This window comes from Panthera pardus, unplaced genomic scaffold (assembly GCF_024362965.1).
Source record: "Panthera pardus isolate Hobbes unplaced genomic scaffold, ASM2436296v1 HiC_scaffold_6, whole genome shotgun sequence".
In the NCBI taxonomy this organism is placed as follows: Eukaryota; Metazoa; Chordata; class Mammalia; order Carnivora; family Felidae; genus Panthera; species Panthera pardus.
The window spans coordinates 6,504,521-6,523,593 of NW_026526991.1; the positions used below are offsets into that span (position 1 = coordinate 6,504,521).

At 56.9% G+C, this 19,073-nt stretch overlaps 1 protein-coding gene across 1 annotated transcript in view; it reads left to right on the forward strand.

Moving 5' to 3' along the window:
* The window catches only part of FBLN1 (fibulin 1), an 86,381-nt gene extending 73,305 nt beyond the window's left edge, over window positions 1–13,076 (forward strand). The window contains exon 17 of the mRNA XM_053895837.1: window positions 12,271–13,076. Coding sequence (XP_053751812.1) covers window positions 12,271–12,410 — 140 coding nt within the window. The 3' untranslated portion in view covers window positions 12,411–13,076. The remainder of the gene's footprint in view (window positions 1–12,270) is intronic.
* The last annotated feature ends 5,997 nt before the right edge of the window (window positions 13,077–19,073 follow it).

Consider the following 19,073-nt stretch of genomic DNA (forward strand, 5'->3'; position numbering starts at 1 on the left):
CACGCAGGGGCCACGGGGAACAGCAGGACACCGCCCTGTTCCTGCCCGGGCTGCCTCAGTGGCCCCAAGGGGCATGCTAGGCATTTGTCCTGCACTCAGGGCCTCCGCCCCAGGAGGGACCTCCCCATTCCACCCCCCAGCTCAGCTTTCTGGACCAAACTCAAGCCAGCAGCCCAGGACTCGGCCGGGGAAAGTCCAAGGTTGCCGCCCACACGAGCGGCCCCCTCTGCGGCCACCTCGGGGAGGGAGGGGACAGCGTGGTAGGGAGGAGGACACAAGAGAAGGCCACACGGAGCCTCGCGTCTGAGCCCCCGGACAGGCTTCGTGGTGAGTCTCAGCTGATGGTGCGGCTTGAGAGCTCGGTGGGCCGGACAGCTCTGTGTTCCTGCGCGTGGGGCCGCCGTGGGTGGGACTGTCCCGGCCCCGGCAGGAGGGTGGAAGGAGACAAAACTCAAGACACCGGCCCTGCTGGTGGGCCAAGGTGCCCGGAGACTCGCCGGCCTGGGGGCGTCTGTGAGTTCCCGCCCCCGCGCCTGCTTGGTCCCCACGGACCAAGGCCTCAGGTCACTGCTGTCCAGACACGCAGAGCAGGTGGAAGGCAGCAGGGTCACAGCGGTGTCATGGTGTCACAGAGGGCTCAGAGAGGGGCGAGAGGTGGGAAGTACGTGTGTCCGTGAACCCCGGGTCACCCAGAGGGCCCAGCCCGGCGCCTGGTGCAGGGCGGGATTCCAGCGATCGGCCGGGACTGGGGCTGGTGGACTGAGGGCAGGGACCACGTGGGGACAGAGGACCCCCTTGTGACTTCCTGAGAAGGCCAGCTGTGGGTCCTGGGACCCCGAGATGCTGTTCTCGCGAGCCTCGTCCGGCCTCACGACCCCACCCGCACCTGGACCGTGTGTCACATGGGGCTGCTTGTGACAGACGGCCTCCACCTGTACCTGGCTGCACGGTCCCGCGGGCACCCGCTGAGCCTGGTCAAGTGTCCTCTCCTCTCAGCAAAAGGTGCTCTAACCACTTGGCTCTGAAAGCCGGGAGCCAGGGACCCCCCCACGGCCAGTTGTGGCTGGGACTGCCGGCTTTTAAACCCCTCCTCCCCGGCTGGAGAGACGTCCTCAGCCTAGACCTGTCCCTGTCCTCCTCGGCGCTCAGCACTCTTGTCCCTTCCCCTCCCCCCACTGTGCGCAAGCCACACCAGCCCAGGCCTCAGACCCCAGACACTCCGTGGCCTCTCTCTTCTTCCAGACTTCAGCCATGACGTTCAGCTCTTTCTCCTCTGGGTAAACTCCTACCCATCCCTCAAAGCCCAGGGCAGGGTCATCGCCTCTTGCACGCCCTCCGCACCCCTGCAGGCAGAGTATTGAGCTACTCCGCCCCGCACCCCCACAGCACCCCGGATAGGCCCTTTGGGACTGTTCTCATATCCCTTCTTCCAGCAAATAACGTCTGTGTCCTGCGGGGGTAGGTCCTAGTCCAGGGGACACGGCAGTGACCAAGACAGACGGACAGATGTGAATCCTTGCGAGAAACTCATTTTATTCCAGAGGGGAGGCGCAGAAAGAAACAAGCAGAATACGTTCACAGTCAGCGGGTGGTGAGGGCTACACAGAGGGCTGGAGGGGAGGAGGGGGCGGGTGGGGTGTGGAGGGGAAGAGCCACTTTAAATCTGGTGGAGACAGTCGTCTAACACCCCGAGGAGCTGAGGCAAAGAGCCACACAGAGATGTGGGGAAGAGAGCATATGCGAAGTCCCTGAGGCGGAGGGAACCGCACGTGCAAAGTCCCTGGGGCAGAGGTGAGCCTGGTGTGTTTGAGCCGCAGCAAGGAGGCCAGTGTGGCTAAGCCCAGGCAGGAGCTGGTGGCTGGTGGGGCAGGGCCTTGAGGCTGTTGTGAGGCCTCTGGCTTTGGCACTGGGTGAGCTGGGAGCCACGTGAGGGTCTCAAGGTGAAGAGTGAGGTGACCTAACGCCTTAAGTCTCCCTCTGGGACTCTCACAGCAGCCCGGACTGAGGCAGCAGTGGCTTCGGCCACGTGGGTCCAGCGGAAGGCGTGAGAGGGAGACAGATTCGGGGCGAAATTGGAGGGGAGTGCCACGTTTTGCTCACCCGTTGGGTGTGGGTGGATAAGCTCACAGATTTTGGCCCTGAAGAGAGGAGATCGGTGTTGCCGTCTGCCGAGACGGGAAGGCCGTGACGTGGCAGCTTGGAGGAGGCCAGGAGTTCACTCAGAACCTGGGGATCGAGGCGCCACAGCCCCGCGGCAGTGAGAAGTGGTGATCGATGAGCCTGGGAGACGTTAGCGTGTGGACCCTGCGAGCTCGCCGTGGGAGCGAGTGTGGACACAGAAGCCGCCGGGACGGGGCGCCACAGCCCTCACGCTCAAGGTGGGGGAGAGCAGGCGAGCCTGGAGCCCTGATGTCCCGGGAGAGGGAAGGGCGTTTGCGGGAGGACAGGCGTACCCACTGGATTTGGTGACACCCAGGCCCCTGGTGACCTCGGCCAGGCCGTCCCCGTGGACACAGTGGAAGGGAGACACTCTGGGCAGGAGCGCCGGAGGCTCCTTCTAGAAAATCTAGAAGATCATCTGCTGTGAATGGGAGCAGAGAGATGCCCGTGCTTGCGGCGGGCACGCGGCGGTCATGGCCCCGTGGGTCCTTGCCTGGCTTGACATGAACTGCACGAGGCAGGGGCTCATCTGTGCAAGGCCCGCTCCATCACACGTGCGCGTGTGCACACCCCCGCATGCGCGAGGAGGCCCCCCGGGGCCGGCAGGCTGCAGGACCACACAGACCTGCCCACTTCAGTGTCACCACGGGGCTAGAGTGAGCCCAGAGCAGCCCCTTCGTGTCCCCCGAGGTTCTCCCGGGGACCGTCTGTGTCCGGCCAGGATGATTTGCGACTCTCTCCTACCGCTGCTGTCGTGCGCTTTTGTGGGGGAAAGTCTTTGATATCACCGGGCGTGTTCGTAAATTGTTCCCCGTTTTAAAACAAAAGCAAGAACAAAGCCAAATGGCCGCAGAGGCATGTTGTGCGACGTCCGAAGGAAAGTGTGGTGACGACCCGAATCTTCCAAAGCCTCGGCTGACAGCCATAAATACGCACAGGACGCAGACACCCCCCATCACCCATGATCGCGAAGAGCGTTGCCTGCAGCCTTGATGTCGGGTGTTTCCAGAAGGGCCCTGCGAGGAACGTCCGCTCCGTGGCCGAGACCGGCGACCCCCAAGTGGCGTCCTGGTCATCGCTGCCGTCAGACCCACAGCTGTGACCCTCCCTCGTCCGGCACGTTCCAGATGCCTCTTGCAGAACCTCTAGGAGACTCACCGCATCTCCGGATGAGGAAACGGAGGCACGGACTCAGGAGGGCACGCGGGGTGTTGGGACTCCACGTGGGGCTCCTGGGCCGTGACCTTCCTGTGTGACCTCGGGCCGGGCAAAGCCCTGCTCTTTGAGGTCCAGCCCAGCCCTGAAATTCCTCTGCCTCCACATGTCTGAGCAAACCACCCCCCACCCCAAGCTCTTCTGGCCGGTCCTTCAACGTCCAGCCGAGACTGACTCCCTGCTGAAGTTTCCACGAGCTCCCGGGGCCCCGTCTGGGGTGAGCACTTCTCCCGGAGCCTCTTTGCTTACTTTCCCAGCCTCGCCACCCCACCATCTGTGTCTGACTTCGGCGGGGGGCCCCACACCAGCACCGGTCGGTGTTCGTAACCGCGGCACCGGGCGCGCTGCCTGCCCAGAGCCGGGGCTCCGTGCTTGCCGAAGGAATAAAGAAGAGAGGGCACGCGCCGCAGTCAGCTGCTGGGGCCTGGGGTACCCTTTCTGTACCCGACAGGTGCCCACCCGGCCGGCGTTCGAATTCCTCGGGGCCTTGGCTGCCTCTGAAGGAGGAGGGTGGTGCTGTATTGCCCTCTGGAAAGTGGAGGGCAGGACTTGTCTGTGTCTGGGGTCCCCGGGTCTTTAATGCTAAGTCACGTCGGCAAGACTTGTGTGCACCCTGCCCCTTCCGTAGCCTTTGCTCATCCTGGGGGGACTGCGAGGGGCTCGGCGTGGCCGGAGCAGAGAGTGCCGAGAAGTCAGGCCGGACAGGGCGTGGGGGCCTGATCAAGGTGTGTGCTCCACACCCGCTGGGAGCCGGGGGCTGGGGTGGGTGGGATGCGATGTGTGCCAGAGCCTCGCACGAGCCCAGAACTTGCGTTCTAGGAGGCCGGCTGTGGCCGCAGCCGGGGAGTGCATTGGGGGTGAGGAGGAAGGTGTTGGAAGGTCAGGCCTGGCCTGAGGTAGGGTGGGGCTGGGGCTGGAGCGGACAGGAGGGTCTGGAAACTCCCGTGGATGGGCTTCGTCCGCCTGCGTAGTGAACGCGCGTCAGGGTTGGAAGCCAGGCGCCTGTTGACCTCCAGTCTCTCGTTCTCTGGAGGCTGGAGGAGGCCGGTGGATTTGGGGGCAGGGGGCATCTGGGGAGATCCGAGCGGCTGGCGAGCTTGGGTCTGGGGCAGCAGGACCCCAGCAGGCAGGTGGGAGGGGCAGGAAAGGATTGCCCATCCCTCCCTTCAAGGGCACACTTTTGGCCAAGTCGGTGCAGGTCAGTACATTAGATGGCCAATCCCTTCCAGAAAAGCACCAGGCCTTCTCTTCCTCCTGCGGGCCACGCAGCTCGGTGGAAGGGGCGGTGGCCCAGGGCTGGCTCCCCGATGCCCAGACCTGACTCACTTCACCGCGCTGAGCCCGTGTTCTCCTCCAGGACTAACGAGGCTGACACAGGAGGACGAGAGGGTAGATGGGAATGGGCTTCGCGAGCACATTCACAAGTGCTGCAGAGACGTCAGCTTCCGCATCGAGGGGGAAGGCAGGTCTATGCAGAGCGGCATTTCTTTCCAGATTTCTCCTGGAGGGCAAGGGGGCTCTGGGGAGCTGCCTTAGCTCACGGGAGGCCTGTGGCGGGGGCACATTTGTAATGATCAAGAAATACGGACGGTGAGTTCTGCTGAGACATGTTCGGAGCTATTTGGTATTTTAATTTTTTTTAATGTTTATTTATTTTTGAGAGAGAGAGACAGAGAGACAGAGAGTGAGCAGGGGAGGGGTAGAGAAAGAGGGAGACACAGAATCCGAAGCAGGCTCCGGGCTCCGAGCTGTCAGCACAGAGCCCGACGCGGGGCTCGAACTCACAAACCATGAGATCGTGACCTGCGCCGAAGTCAGATGCTTAACCAACTGAGCCACCCAGGCTCCCTGCCATTTGGCATTTTAAATATGGAGCCCAGACACCTGTCCCCCTTCCCCGCAAGCACCTGCCTGGGTGTTTCTCGGGGCGAGAAGTCAGGGCTGCGGGAGCTCCGTTCCTTCCTTGCCGACTACTTATGTGACTGCTTCATGGTTCATTCCTTTCTGCCAGGTTTGCCCTATGTGTGTGACTCAGCCAGGGAAAGCACATTCCGGAAGCTTCCTCCACATCATGCAGCACCGTGAGGGGGGAGGAGACACAGTGGGATGGGAAGGGCTGGGCTTCGGGGTCAGTCCCAGCTGGCGGGGCATCTGGACCTGTGAGCCTGTGACCTGGGGCATCTGGGCTCTCAGAGCCCACTCCCCTCCCCCTGGGGAAGGGAGGTGATGTCTGTTCCCGACAGCAGTATGGTGAGGACCCAAGAAGCCACGGGCATGTGGGATCCCCCCATGTCCCTTCCCCTTGGCCGGCTCTGTTCCCTCTCCCAGCCCATCCATGCTCTAGTTTTGTTTTGTTTTGTTTTGTTTCTTCAAGTTGTCTCTACACCCAACGTGGGGACTCGAACTCGTAACCCTGAGATCAAGAGTCTCATGCTCCACTGACTGAGCCGGCCAGGCGCCCCACATGGTAGTTTTTTCTCTTTGTCTGTACCAGCAGTATATCTTCGTTTTCTCGAGTTTTCCTTTTTGCCGTTGGTCTGTGCTGTTAATCCCCGTCTGCGGGGATCATTATTTCTACCAAGGAAACTTCCCTGAGACGCGGGTGATGATGTGCTCCTTCCCCGTTGCTGTCGCGTTTGTGTTTGGCAAGAGCTCGTGGCTCTCCTCTGAGCTCCTGGGTCGTGGCCCCGGCACCTCGTCCTCACGGGCCGGCGCCCCGCCTTCCTCCCTGCTTCTGGCTCCGCGTGGCAGCTGCCCAGGCCGGACAGTGAAGCCTGGCTCTCGCTTGTCCCCCTTTCCTGTGCGTTCTCCCCCGACAGTCTCCTTTCCGGGTGATCATTTTCAACCTTACAGATTGTGCTTAGTGCTTTGGTGTTCAGTTCGTTCATTCATTCATTCATTCATTCATCCATCCAGCAAGTGTTGGTTAAGCGCCACCTATGTGTCAGGTTCAAAGCGGGACGAAGTGTCCCACAAACCAGAGATACAAGAACGGCCAAGAGAGACGTGCCCTTGGCCTCCAGACTCAGAGGGCAGCGGGGAGACCGATAGTCACCAAGTAAGCAAATGACTATCACGTGGTTTCAAGTAGCGACAGCTTCTCACTCTTTGCTACGTCCACAGGTGACTCTTACCTCTGTCTTTTCTAACCTGAATCTCTTTTAAAAAGCACAGTTAACTTCCACTGACGTGAGATAGTCACGGGAGCCTCTTGATTCATCACGTTGCTTGTTAAAACCCTCTTCCACGTGCTCTCCGATTACACTCGGTCAGTTAGAATCACAGGACTTCTGGGTTGAAGGCTGAGCTTCAGAAAGGATGGCGACTTACACAAGGTCACGCCGCTGGTCAGCGAGGAACCAGCAGGGGAACCCAAGGCCGCCGACGGCAGGTCTCTTTACAGACCGGCGTCTCGTGTCAGGGACACGGGACTCGCGCATCCTTCCCAACACCTGGTGGACAGTCAAGGGCCAACTAAGCAGCAGAGGCTGAGGGGCAGTGGCTTCAAGGGCCAGGAATGCAGACCCCAGACCGCACGAGGTGACGAAGGTCCCCCATCGGACCCGTGTGCCTCACGTCGCCGGGCTCCTGGATCCCAGCACGTCAGCTGCAATTTACAAACCGGAGACGAGACATGAAGGTGAAGTGCCCGAGGGGGCCCACAGTTTTCAAAGGGGGGAAAAAAAGGCTTAATTATATCGTTAGGAGGCACAGACACGCCAAGGAATACCAGCAACGTCTGACACCCGAAGCAGAAATGCCAAGGACGAGGATTTGGAAGAGTAACACCGTTGAACTCGGCACCGTGGCCCTTTTTTTTTTTCTGGGGCTCTGGAAAGCTGAGGAGGTAAACACCCCGGCAGGTAAGGTGGACATACCAGGCAAGACGGAAACGTGCCTCTCCCTTTGGCCTGCCTTTTGTTGCCAGGGTGGTCATGAGTTTTCCGTGGCCCCTCTTCCCTTCAGGACGGAGTTTCGTCTTCCTTGCTAGATGGTGGGGGACCCCAGGGACTGACGTCTCATCTTCCTCTGCCTTCATCCCACTCAGTAATCGTGACGGAGCTCCTGCTCTGTCCTGCCCCAGGCCCTGTGCTGGGGACAGCAGGGACAGAGAAGAACAAAGTGCAGATGTGCCCCAGAAAGGGGAGCTGGCTGTGACCGCGGTGGGCAGATGTGGCGTTACGGCCGAGGGAGAGCGGGGTACCGGCTACTCCCAGGGCTAGGGAGGCTTCATGAAAGAGGACGTGAGCAGTCCAGCTGGTCCCCAGGGCCTGGCACATGACAGATGCCAATATCATACCTGCAGAATCAAGTCGATGGCTGGAACCAGCCCCGGTGGAGGCTTTCCGATCTCAGTGGTGACACGGATGGGCACCGTGTGTCTCTAGTCCCTCCCTGGTTTCTGTGCAGTAGGAGGGCTGTTGGTGGCTCTGAATGCACACTCCTCTGGACCAGTGGTGGGGAGGAAGCCAGGAGACGGCTGCAGACCCAGATTCCTGGTTCTGCAAGACTGACGGGGTGGGAGGTCCCAGGAACAGCCTTGACCACCTCCTCAGCCTCGTCTGCCTGTCTCTCCCCAGGACTGACACTGTTCCCAGAACTGGCCTGAACCATCATACTTTTGGGGTTTGCACATGTCCTTCGTGCTTCCTAGGCTTGTAATTATTTCTCAAAATCCAATGGAATGTCTGTGGAATCTTCCTTAAACCTGCTCTGTGCAGAATGCCCTCTGTTGGGTGGATGAGAGGATGGATGGATGGGTGCATGGGCGGATGGATAGATGGATGGATGGTTGGATGGTGGGTGGATGGATGGAGGATGGGTGGGGGATGGGTGGATGGATGGGTGGATGGATGGGTGGATGGATGGGTGGATGGATGGATGGATGGGTGGATGGATGGATGGATGGATGGATGGATGGATGAATGGATGAATGGATGGGTGGGTGGATGGGCACATGGATGGATGGATGGGTGGGTGGATGGATGGATGGATGGAGGATAGGTGGATGGGTATGGGTGGGTGGATGGGTGGATGAGTGTGTGGATGGATGGATGGATGGGTGGATGGAGGATGGGTGGATGGATGGGTGGATGGATGGATGGATGGATGGATGAATGGATGGATGGATGGGTGGGTGGATGGGTGGGTGGATGGGCACATGGATGGATGGATGGGTGGGTGGATGGATGGATGGATGGATGGAGGATAGGTGGATGGGTATGGGTGGGTGGATGGATGGATGGAGGATGGGTGGGTGGATGGAGGATGGGTGGATGGATGGGTGGATGGATGGATGGATGAATGGATGGATGGATGGGTGGGTGGATGGGTGGGTGGATGGGCACATGGATGGATGGATGGATGGATGGAGGATAGGTGGATGGGTATGGGTGGGTGGATGGATGGATGGATGGAGGATGGGTGGATGGATGGATGGATGGGTAGGAAAGCTGTGAAGAAAAAGGTAATAGCAGGAGAAAGCCTGGGCTCGGTCAAAGGGAGAACTAGGAGGTTGAACTCAAGCCTGAACGACTCTGGGAATGGAGGGAACGTGTCCACCCAAACCAGAGCAGAAGTAGAGCTAGTGCACAGAATGGGTGTGGCCTGCAAAGGGAGCCCTGGGTTAGCAGGGATTATGGATAGAGGTGGAGATTCGGTGTTGACATTAGGTCACAGGGAAGGGATCGAGAAGCTCCTTCTGGTTGGAGGGTGGGAGGAAGGCAAGGGGCACACTCCTGAGCCCCGCTTGTGCACTTGGGATTTCTTGTTTCACACTTGCAGCACGAATATTTGTGCCACCTTAATCAATCACTTTTCTCGTTAAATGGGAAGATTCTGCAAAATCCCGACTCTGCATGTGACCTGCATCAGAAGTCAGGCCCCCTCCTCCCTGGCCCTTCCCAGTGTCCCTTTCACTCAGGCAGCCCCTGGCTTCCTTCCCTGGTTCTTTGGTCTCTGTGCGCAGCTGCGGCCCGAGCCACGGGCGAGGCGCTGCCTCACAGAAATCAAACCTCCAACAGCGCGTGTGATGGACTTAGATGCAGACGAGTTCTACACATTTGGGGCCTTCCTTTCAGTACGTTTTGAAATCAACCCAATAAGAATACTCAACACTTGCCCTCTTTTTCCATCCTGCAAGAGTTCAGCCGTCCTTTGAAAATCAGATCACATTTAAATTGGAAATGGGATGCGTTTTGCCGCCGCGAGTCATTTCTGAGGAGGTAGAGGGTACGCTCGTGCTCGTTCTGTTTCTGATTTTGAAGGTTGCTATTTTTATGTTTAAGCTTATTTATTTATTTTGAGAGAGACAGCGTCTGAGACAGGGGCTGAGAGAGAGGGAGAGAGAGAATCTCGAGCAGGCTCTGCACCGTCAGCGTGGTGCCCGATGCGGGGCTCAAACCCATGAAACTGACTGAGCCACTCACACAGCCCCGAAGGTTGCTATTTTTAATCCGTGTTTCACAGAAGGGGAAATTCAGACCCAGGAAAGTTAACCAACCCTTCTGGGGCCGTAACTGCTGTTCTCTGTGCCCACACTGAGCCACAGGACAGCCCATCATGTTCTCTCCAGATTTACGTAGCCCAGCGCTTGGCACACGCAGGCACATCGGAAACTTCTGTGGGTCTGAACTGTTAATGCTGTTCAAATGTGTGTGCGTCATTATTTGATAGTATTTATATTTTACATATAAATTTGTGATAAGTACATTTTATATGTTTTATGTAACATTCATAAACATATCTACATAAAATAAGATATACAGATATGTGTAAGTTTATATAAATTTAAAATATACGACTATATATTTATACATAATATTTATATATGTTAGATTTTAACGTATTTTAAATAAGTATATTTACATATTTCATATTATGTAGTTATATATTTGGCATTATATAATACCTATGTAATATAGGACGCCTGGGTGGCTCAGTCGGTTAAGCACCAACTTCGGCTCAGGTCATGATCTCATGCTTTGTGGGTTCGAGCCCCGCGTCGGGCTCTGTGCTGACAACTCAGAACCTGGAGCCTGCTTTGGATTCTCTGTCTCCCTCGCTCTCTGCCCCTCCCCCACCCACACACTGTCTCTCTCTCTCAAAAATAAATGAACATTAAAAAAAAAATAGTTCTCAGGCTCCCCCAGCCTCTCACCTCTTCCTTGAAGATCTGGAAACTCTTGAGTACTGGGAGCGTAGTCTTAACCTCAGCCCCAAGGACGGGTGACGTCCACAGGTAACCCAGGCCCCTGAGGCTGGTGGGCACCACTGTGGGGCTGAGGCCAGGAGGGAGGAGAAGGTGACACTGATCAGGGCACAGCGGGTGCTGGACTGCCTGGGGCAGGGGTGGGGGGAACAGGGAAGCATGCTTGACTCAGCACCTGTGAGCCCCCACTGAGCTGGCCCAGACTCTGTACCCTGGGAGGGGTGGGTGGGAGTGGCCGGGTCATCAGGGGCCGCTGGCACACGGAGGGTGGTGACAAGCCCACGTCTTCAGCAGCGAGCTGAAGATGTTCGTGGGCGTTCACCCAGGACAAAGCTACAATGTCACCACCCGGCAGGGGCAGAGAAAGGGTGCCGACAGCCTGCAGAATATCTCTCCATCAGAGCTGAAGCCCTTGTTTACTTAGAATAGCCTGGAATCCCACGCCGGCTGCTGGGCATTTCATTTTTGAAACACAAGCCCAGAGAGCGAAAGGGGGGATGGCACTCCCAAATTCCCCTTCTGAGCATGAACTTGGTGTTCCTGACCGGGAGCCAGCGCTGGTGCGGGAGGCCTTCCCCAGCCTTCTACGTGGGCCCCAGCGGCCTCACCGCGCTGCCTCGTGCGTGCTTCCTAAGTCGGCGGCAGGGATGTTTGTAGAAACCAGCCCGGAATCAGCAGTCGATGCCGCAGACAATCAGTGGCGAATTCTCAGCATGTGGTTGTGGAACTTCAGGCTCCAAGCTTGCTCTGGGTCACGTGACTGGCAGGTGCCAGCCCACGCTTCCCACCCCGGCCTTCAGCTGCAGATCAGCCACAGAAGTGGCCTTAGAGTACTTCCAGGGAGCCGCCACCCCCCCCATATCACATGACCTTGGACAAGTCCTAGCATCAGAACAGGTGGGATGGAGAAAGTCCCCTGCAGGGACTGAGGCTCAACGAGCCTGCAGACTTTGCTTGCGTTGCTTCGTCTGTCGGGAGGAACGCCTCCTCCAAGAAGCCCTCCCTGACTCCCCCAGACTTCACCTCCTCCATTCTCCCCTGCTGGACTTCTCTCAGCCCTGCACTTACTTAGATCCTCCACCGGCTTTGAAGCCAGGATTCTATTATTTTCTCTGTCTCACTGAGAACAGCTCCTGGTGCCTACGGGAGAAGGCATGAATGCGTGGGGAGGTGAAGAGGGGAGCCCTCGGTCTGGCGGGGAGGTCGCCCTGCGCATCTCGGGCAGACGCTGTGCTGGGTCGCCCGGATCACGCGGTGCAGAAGCACGGGGTCACATGGTGTCATTTGCTCCCTGAGGGATCGGAGGCCCAGAGAGGGCTGCAGTCTTTCCACGCCCACCCTAGCCTCATGTGTCTCGTCCCAGAGTGCGGGAGAGTTCTCTCTGGGCCTTTGGCCGTCCCGCAGAGGCGAGGAGGTGCCGGCAGGGCCCGGAGACAGGGAGGTGGCCAGGCACAGGGGAGGAGGCCTCCAGTCATGGCCTTCGTGTGGTCCCTCCCCTGGTCCAGGGAGGGACAGCTGTGTCCTGGGTGCCCGCTCCACGACAGGCCCTCTTCCGGGCTCTTTCGCATCCCCCGTCAGGAAAATGACCGCGGTGAGCCCACCGTCCTATGCCACGCAGGGGCCTCCGGCGTCCGGCTCAGAGCGGGGCTCGACGCGGTCTAAGACGCCTTCCGTTCTCTCCCCAGGTGTCGTGCGCCAAGTACGGCCCATCGTGGGCCCGTTTCATGCCGTCCTGAAGCTGGAGATGAACTACGTGGTCGGGGGGGTGGTGTCCCACCGAAACGTCGTCAACGTGCACATCTTCGTCTCCGAGTACTGGTTCTGAGGGCCCGTCCTGGCGCCGCCACGCCTCCGGGCCAAGTCCTTGCTCCGGCCACCGTGCCCGCCCTGCCCTGCCGAGCTTTCTTAAGTTTTTGTTTGTAATGTCAGGCCCGCACGTATTAAGCTGCGGCCAGAGGAACAAGTTCATCTCCTGCGTTTCGGTATTTAAATAGCGAGCCCAATTACTCAACGGTTTGTTGAAAACCTTGCTTGTTAGTATTATTTTCTTCATGCAGAGGTCAACGTTTGCTCCTTTCTCTGCCTGCGGGCTGGGCCTTGCCAAGGACCCAGGAAGGAAGGGCGTTTTTCGGGGGGCAGCCAGTCCAGATGCCGAGAGAAAACCCGTTCTTGCACTGACTGTACGAAATTTGACGTTTGGTACTTTTTTTTTTTTTTTTTTTTTGGCCAATCGGGTGTTTTACGCCCAACGATGGGGCTGCGGTAGAGTAGCAGGTATGACCAGTTCTGCCCAGAAGCTGCATAACACGATGCCCCGGGGAGCACTTAGAAGGTGCCCTACGGTTCTGTTGAAACAGAAAAGGGACAGGCACAGCCTGTTAGGTTTGTGTGCGAGCCGTGCGTGTTCACCAGGGGAATGGCTGGACTTTCTCGGCACCTGCATACGTCCTTCCTTATCATGGGGGGGAAAATAAACAGTTTTGTGAGCCTCCCCATGGCCTGTGCCTGACAGTCTTTCAAGAAGAGGGCTCTCGAAGTGCCTGGGAATGTCCCCTCAGGCCTTCTCAGAGACCCCGCCTCCTGGGGAGGTTCTGGGGGTGGGGCCCAGCACGTATTGGAACAGCTTCCCACCCGTGTCGCTTCTGATACCACACCCACCTCTGAGAAGTGTGGCTCGAGCCCACCCTGTGCCCCACGACCAGTCCTGCTAGGTGAGACATGGAGCCCCAGCGTCCGATAGAATTGCTTGAGGGATTCTGGTCCCTTCTTGAAATCACTGCGGAGAAATCACAATTCTCTTCAGCAGGAAAGAGGGGCCACCAGTGTGCACTGAGTCTCCCCGCCCCCCGCCGCCCCCATGCACTTGGCACGTGGTGCCTCATCCACGGCTCCCAGAGCCCAGTGAGGTGGGCACGATCGTACGCAATTTCGAGATGAGTAAACAGGGCTCAATTGCCTAAGTCACACAGCTTTTTAGGGACAAGGGATTCAAATTCAGTTTATCGGACGCCAAGCTCTGCAAAGCTCTGGGTCAGAAGAATCGTGGGCAGACTGGGTTTCTAGGGTGTCCCGTTACTGCCAGCATTGATGGTGGAGCCAAGGTGCAGCCTGTGCCCTGAGGCGCGCTGGGACGCGCGGGGATGTGGCAGCGGGGTCCCTGGCTTCCACACACGCCTCTCCTCCAGCCCCTGCCCAGATGTATCCCATCTTCTTAGGTATGGATGCCCCTTGTGGCTCAGAGCCTCTCTCCTCCTGTATCCCAGCTCATCTCGGCAGCCTGGACCCTGGCACTGGTTGAGATCTCAGCCCCACGTGGGACTTCGCCCTCGTTGGGATTTCAACGTGGCCCCAGTTCTGCAGAATGTGGTCTCTAGCCACCTTTGGGAACTCCCCGCGTTTCTGAGGTCGCTCATTTGGGGGGCACTGGTCTGTGAAAGTCAGGCCCGGGCCAGCCAGGCACAAGAGCTGCTGGGGCCTGGCCGTCTCGAAGCGGTGGGGAGGGGGACAACAGGTGTAGGACTGGACAATCCAGGGAGCCATCTGAGCAGCTCTGGAGACCAGTGATTTGGGGTCTTGGCAGAGAAGGGGGGGGAGGGAACCTGGGGTCTGATCATGGGAATGGAAGCCTGGGGGTGAAGGGCAGGAAATGAGAGGCCGCTTGGGGTTCTGGTTTCCTGCCTGGAATTTGGGGGCGGGGCAGAGGCGGGTTGGGGGTGGGGGGCAAGTCTGCAGGAGCCAGGCAGCTCTGGGCCCAGGCCCTTGGAGGGGGAGGTATCTCCTGCTCCCTGAGGCCTGGGGTGGGAGTTGGGGGGGAGGTACTGCAGGGCCGAATGGGAAAGGAGAAACGAGGACCCCTGGAACAGGGGCCTTCCCACTCTCTTTATAGGAGTTAGAGTGTGGGAGCTGCCATTGGTGGGCAGGCCCAAGCCCCCTGCCACTGATTGGCTCTCGGGAGAGCACGTGACTCAAGCTGGCCAATCAGCCCTTCCCGAGAGCGCGCTGGGGCGTGGGAGCCAGCCGAGGGGAGGCAGAGAGGGGACAAGGAGCTGCCAGGTGGAGATGCGGAGGGGTGGAGAGGGAGCTGGGCGCCTGTCCCGCCTGACTCGGGGAGCCAGAGAGGCCGGCTCGGGCCTCACCTTGGGAGGGCCCAGCAGCGTGACTTACTGGCATCTGCCCAGCCTCAGTTTCTGCATCTGGAAAGCGGAGGCGATAATCGCCGCCCGGCTGCCCTGCCCTAGACGGCAGTGAGCAGCGCCGGCTGGAGACGCAGGGCACGAAAGTGCTGCCTACCTGTGTGTAATCTGAATTCACTCATCGTCCAGAGTGGTGACGAGGAGGGCGAGGATCGCGATGGCCACTGTCAACCAAGCCACACCAATTCCCTGCGCAAGGACGGCGTCTTTCTGCTTCTGCATTTTCTTAACCATCCGTGAGAGAGTCAGTAGAGCCGTTGTGTAAATTAGACACGAGCACAACTTCTCCTATTGCATATCGTGCTCCGGGTTGGGCACCTGGTGGACCACTAAGTATCCCATTGGTCTTGCCAAGTAATGACTGCCGGGGCCCAGCTTCGGCTGCATCAGGGGACCAGCTAATGTGAACCCGAAGGGTCTCCGGGCCCCAGACAACAGGGGTCCCTTAGAACAAAATAATTGAGGGGAATCGCTAAAGGGAAAGCAAGTTCAGGAGAGGGCAAACGCACACCAACACCAGACCGAATCATTTTTGCTGACTTGGTAGAGAAGAAACTTGGTGGGAAGGTTCCAGAAGGTCTTGTGCTGTACTATTCTACCAGAAAGCTGCGTCTGTTTTCAATGAAGGGAACTTAACGCTAACGTTCAGAGGAGCACGGCAGCATTGTGGCAGGAGTGCCTGGGTCGCCTGGTGTCCTGGGGGGGCCGGTGTAGATGGAGGCAGGGCCACCCGTCACCTGGAACCCAAGGAGGTAAGCCGGCTTTCCTAAGTCCCCACAAGGTTCTCAGGTTTGTTCGGGTGAAAACACCTGGAAACCATGCTGCGTTCTTTCATTCCCAGTATTTTGTCATGACAATTTTCAAACATACAGCAAAGTTGAACAAATTTTACAGTGAATGCCGGGATTCTATTGCTAAGATTTTACAAGATCAATTTGCACTTTGGTTTTAATGTTTATTTTTGAGAGAGAGAGAGAGAGAGAGAAAGAAAGAGAGCATGAGCAGGGGAGGGGCAGAGAGAGGGGGGACAGAGGATCCAAGCAGTCACTGAGAGCAGAGAGCCTGGTCGGTGCAGGGCTCAAACTCACAAACCGCGAGATCATGACCTGAGCCTGAGTTGGACGCTTAACCGATTGAGCCACCCAGGTGCCCCAGTTAGATGCCACATTTTGTTAGAGTCTAGTGTGGGCACGCAGTGGAGACAGAGACCCCAGAGGAGTCTGAACTGGTTTTGTGGGACGTGGCTTCGGCAGCAGGCTCCTTGCTCCCTCCTCTGTCGGGGACACCCAGTCTGCTTGTCCTGAGGCCACTTCCTGGACTGCAGCGGGACCGTCCCCCTGAGCCGATTCAGATTCATATCCAGGACAGTTCGCGTATTGTGTCCCCTTCCCTGGCTGTGCTGTGCTCGCCTGGGTGGCATCGGGGTCCCAGCAACAATTCTTTTCCTATCGTGCTTCCCAGTGCCATTCACAGCGAAGGGGTGGGCTTCTAGGCGCGGCTCACCACCCTCCTGGAGGCGGAATAAGATGGAAAGTGACTCTTGAGTGACTGTTGAGGTCTCAAGGGAGAAACAGAGCACGGCAGAGCTTGTATAATATGGCCTTTAGGGAGTATGGTGACCATCCCCGTGACCCCAATGATAATCACGTTACATTTCGTACAACTTCTGTTTCGTGCCAAGAACACCTCTAACTGTCCCCCAGCACGCATGCGCGAGCGCACTTCCTCCTTAGCTCCTCAGCCAGGCCAGCTCGGGGCCATCTTCTCATAAGGAGACACCTGTCTCATCCCCTGGATGACCCTCTGCTCCCATCACTACAGAACTCACAGTGTGACCCCCCGTCATGTCTCCACAATGCCAGGATCCCCAAGATACTGGATCTGTGACTTTACTTTTTAAAACTTTGTATTGGGACGCCTGGGTGGCTCAGTTGGTTGAGCATCTGACTCTTGATTTCAGCTCATGTCATGATCCCAGAATTGTGGGATTGAGCCCCGAGTCAGGCTCTGCACTAAGCATGGGGCCTGCTTAAGATTCTCTCCCTCTCGCACGCTCTCTCTCTCTCTCTCTCCCCCTCTGCCTTCTACCCCGCTCAAAAAAAAAAAAAAAAACCCTTGTTATTTTTGATCTCTTTTTAATGCATTAAAATATAGAGTGTATGAAAGCTCTCATACCCATCACCTGGCTTCAACAATTACCAATTAACCACCTTTTTACTATTCCTCCTGGTCTCTCCCTTCTCTCGACTCCTTTTGTTTTTCCAGGAGTATTTTTTTTCAATAGCCTTTCTTTTTTAGCACAGTTTTAGATTCACAGAAAAGGGATGAAGATAGCACAGGGTTCGCATACACCGGACCCCCAGTCTCTCCACTGTAAATAGTTTCCGTTAGTCTCGTACGTCTGTTATAATCAATGAACCCATATTAATGCATCATTGTTAACTAAAATACGTACTTTAGTTTGGTTCCCTTGCCTTGTACTTAATATCCTTTTGGTGTTCCAGGACCCCATCTAGGACACCACGTGACATGTCATTGTCACGTCCCCTAAGCTCCTCTGGGCTGTGACAGTGTCTCACACTTCCCTTGTTGTTAATGACCTTGGCAGTCTTGAGGAGTACTGGACAGGCATTTTGTAGGACGCCCCTCAGCTGGGCTTTATCTGATGGTTAGACTGGGTTATGGGTTTGGGGGAGGAAGGCCATGGAGGGGAAGTGTCCTTCTAACCCATCATAGCAGGGCACCTGCCATCAACATGACTGATGATGGCCAACGCTGACTTTCGTCATCTGGGTGAGGTGCGTCTGTCAGCCTTCTCTGCTGTGAGGTCGCTCTGTCCTCCTGTCCGTTCTGTCCTCTTTGGGAGGAAGTCACTACACACAGCCCAGCCTTAAGGAATGAGGAATTACTCTCCAACATCTTGAGGGCAGAGTGCAGGGAGTATTTTAAAGCAAAGCCCAGGCATCCTGTCGCTTCGTGTTTAAATACTTTAAATACTGTGTTAATATACATTTCTAAGGATAAGGGCTTTTATTTTTCTAAGTTTATTTATTTATCTTGAGAGAGAGAGAGAGAGAGAGCAGGAGGGGCAGAGAGAGAGGGAGAGAGAGAATCCCAAGCAGGCCCCGTGCTGTTAGCGTCACCCGCACACATTTTTGTATAAACGTGTTCAGAGCAGCTGCGTCCGTGACAAGCCAAAGATTGCCTGCAGCCACCAGAAGCTGGGAGAATCCTGGAAAGCGTCCTCTCTCAGAGCCTCCAGAAGGAGTTAACCTTGCCGACACCTTGATTTCTGGCCGCGGACCCCCAGAACTGGGAGAGCACAGATGGCTGCTTTTTTAAGCCATTAAGATTGTGGTGATTTGTTACAGCAGGAAACCTGGGAAACTGATAGTCTGTGTGCATGTGTGTGTGTGTGTACATATATGTGTATGTAAATTTTCCAAATTCCTGCTCAACAATACATCTCTTGGTGTACACATTTTTTGGAGAGCATAGATAGTGAATTAATACTGCTATTTTCTCATATTTTGCAAAAACGAGGCATCCCGAGTGTGGGTACACGTACCTCGTGTGTCCCTTTGGTCTCAGCCTTGAGGACGGCAGCTTCATTGGGGGCCCCTGTGGCCCTGGGATTTGCTACTAGAAGGGGGGGGGCATGGGGCACAGGGGATCGCCCACCTCAACACGACTGGTGCAGTGAAATCAAGCATCCTAGCGACAGCAAGGAGCCCAGGAGGGAAAGTGCAGCCGCAATTCCATTTGGAGAATTCAACCGCGATTTCACCGTGTCCGCGGCAAGCTCAAGATGCTGCAATTTAATTATTAAACATTATGGGGCATTAGAAGGGTGATCCATTTTAAGCACGGCTGCTTTGTTAATATCTGTGGCAGCTCCTGCATGAATCGGTGTCATTTAAGTAAGCAATGGTGCTAGAATTACGCACGAGATTATGTACGGGAAGGGGTCAGCAGTCAAGTCAGAGAGAAGCGATTACTTTGAATCATTGAAACCTCCCGCACTGGGTCTCCCAGCAGATAAATGTCACCTGGCTTGTTCCTGTTGGTTTTCTGCGGGCACTTAGCTACCACCCCATGAGCTGGCTGTCTTCCGGATGGTGTCTTCGGTGCCCCGTGAAATAAGCACACGTCTCTTCCTGAGTGGGCCCCGTCGCTGAGCCACCCTAGACCCGCTCACGTCAACTGCCCTGGCCTCCAGGTCCTGCTGCTTCCCAGTAACTTGCTCCTTTCGAGCAAAGCACCCCGGATCCAGCCCCTCTGCTTTGTTTGCGAGA